This window comes from Meleagris gallopavo, chromosome 9, assembly GCF_000146605.3.
Source record: "Meleagris gallopavo isolate NT-WF06-2002-E0010 breed Aviagen turkey brand Nicholas breeding stock chromosome 9, Turkey_5.1, whole genome shotgun sequence".
Classification (NCBI taxonomy): Eukaryota; Metazoa; Chordata; class Aves; order Galliformes; family Phasianidae; genus Meleagris; species Meleagris gallopavo.
The window spans coordinates 12230432-12232994 of NC_015019.2; the positions used below are offsets into that span (position 1 = coordinate 12230432).

At 38.0% G+C, this 2563-nt stretch overlaps 1 protein-coding gene across 3 annotated transcripts in view; it reads right to left on the minus strand.

The window, feature by feature from the left end:
* The window catches only part of RLIM (ring finger protein, LIM domain interacting), a 14510-nt gene that overhangs the window by 4284 nt on the left and 7663 nt on the right, over nt 1-2563 (minus strand). For all 3 annotated transcript variants that reach the window (XM_010715353.3, XM_031554676.1, XM_010715352.2), the window contains one exon: nt 518-706. In XM_010715353.3, coding sequence (XP_010713655.1) covers nt 518-686 — 169 coding nt within the window. In that variant the 5' untranslated portion in view covers nt 687-706. The remainder of the gene's footprint in view (nt 1-517; nt 707-2563) is intronic.

Consider the following 2563-nt stretch of genomic DNA (forward strand, 5'->3'; position numbering starts at 1 on the left):
AAAAAAAAAAAAAGATCACAAGCATGAAAAGAAGTTTGAATTAGTTTTAAATTATAACTGGCTTCAATTAGGCATCACTCTATAAAGAGCCAGTTTAAAGTAATAAGTCAATTGAAAACAGACATAAGAACACCCATGCAGAATCTTGTACCAGATTAATTAGCCTAGTTATGAACTCCTAAGACCAGCAGGAAATTTTCACACATGCTTAAAGGTGATTACTTTTCTATCAAAGTAGGCTAAGCAGCCATAACTGGGTCAGTCCTGGAAGTTCCCATCAAGACGTATGAACACTAGACCTTTGTACCTGCTGAGTCCACACCATCCCAACTCCCTCTCCACTGGTCAGTGGACCCCTCTATTTTGAGGGCACACAGACTGGCAGGAAGCTACTCCCTAACATGGAATGCAACTGCAGCACATGAGCTAAATGGGTGAAAGAGATTAGGGTGAACAGAAAAAGACAAATCACCTCTAAGTAACTGTAGTACGATGTACATACACAAGCATTACATACCTGGTGTTCCTAGCAAATTGTTGTCTCTCATAAGCCTGTAGTCCTCTTCACTCAGGTTGTTTACAAACTGATAGAAAGCTTCTTCTCGATCTAAGCGATCTAGCTGACTCTGACGTTGTGCTTCTGATTGATCAATACTTCCTTTATCACTAGAATCTGAGCTTTCCATCTTGACAAATGGAATAATGTCTAAAAAAAAAATAAATAAATCCTTAATTTAACTTAATGAAACAGATCACAGCATACAACAGCATAGTACAAGGTACAAGCCACCCATACCTATGGGTGAGAGAGACTATGCTCTCCAGATCTAAAAGAGTACAGAATTAAACATTCATCACTTCTTCCTGCCTTGCACTATGGTAAAGAAAACAGGAATCAATCTAGTTCACTGACAACTACGAGAGACTTTCTTCAAAATCCAAGTCAATTTTAAACAGAACTATTGGATTATTTAGGATTTAAATAAATGAGTCTGAAGATGCTATAGAACACTATACATGTTAAAATGAAAGAAAAACCCACAACGAAAGGGGCTGTAAGTTTCCTCAAAATAAATAAATAAATAAATAAATAAAGGGGGGAGAAATGAGGGTTGTAAAATCAGCCCTCTGGTTTAATGTCAAGAGAAGAATTTGCTTGCAAGTTTCAGTAGCTAGTGAATTTCTGATGCTGATGACAAAAATTGCATGACAAAATTCCAATGTGTATATACATGTCATAACTTATGCTACAAAGAACTTTTTCTTTCACTCACATCTGCTCCTCATTTTGTTTTTCATTTCGAAAAGATCTCCCACAATGTCTCAAAACAAAAAAGTAATCCATGAACACAATGTCTGTATTTGACCAAAATTAAAACAAAATACCTGCAAACTCAGGAGACATTCTGGCACTGGTTACACCATGCAAATACAGCAAATGAAGTTAAAATAACAAGTTTCCTTAATCATTATGGCTCGCTATTCACAACGTTAAGAATTTCCCTGTACAACTGGTAGAATCTAGTTACTCAGAGAGATGATTAGCATGCTAATCCTCTGCATGCTAAAAAGCTCTGTAATAATATTCCCCATTAAAAAAATGCTCCTTTCATTCAAACCATGTTTCGTGTGACATGAAAATACTGGAAGAATAAAGCTTTTTCCTTCTTACTAGAAAACTTCCAGCACTTAGACATCTGTCTAAAGCAAGAAGTAACTTTTTTTGTATGTCAGCACAGCTGTCCCAACTGCCCACAGTTAACACCAGTATTTCTCTGCAGAAGAGAAGCACTTGGAATCTCCAAGAGTAGTTTATTTCTGCTGCTACAGTGAAAATTAAAGGGCACTGGTATCCCCAGCAGGGAACACTACAGAATACCACAGGATAGGCCAACCCACTACTGCAGGCTTCCAGATCAGAAAATAGTTACTCCAATCCTATCTTGAGTTCTAACACAGTAAAGCTTGCTTTCAGGTCAGTCACAGTAAGGCACAAATGTCTCAATGGCTCTCTGTTACAGGTGTGGAAGGTCACAGCTTTCTGGCCCTGTTAATTTCTACCTTTTTTTTTTTTTTCCCTCTTTAAATCAATAAGCAGCAGCAATCACTTTGCTTACTAGTGTTTCAAATGGCAGCCTACCAGCTACATCCCTGGTACAATCTGAAGACTTGCATGTGATGCACTGTCAAACGCACTGATAAATGAAGCCATTCATAGGGGAAGTTGCACAACAGATCCAGCAGGTAAATTCAGCTCAGACTGGGCTCAGTTATGAAATCTGTACGCCTTTCAGGTCTCAGACACATACTTCTAACGAGAACACAGCTTGCCTGAAACTCAAACAGCTTTTTACAAGCTTTCTGTAGCAGAATTATGACCCTAACTAACCTCAAGACATTTTCATTCTCAAGATCACATCAGAAAGACAAAGCTGCTTTTTACAAGAATCATCTGAACACTGAATAGAATTAGGGACTTGAATCCAAAAGAAAACCCACAAAGATGCATTAATTTTAGGAATATGGATTACAACTCTAACTAGCATTGCCCCTCCCACCCCCC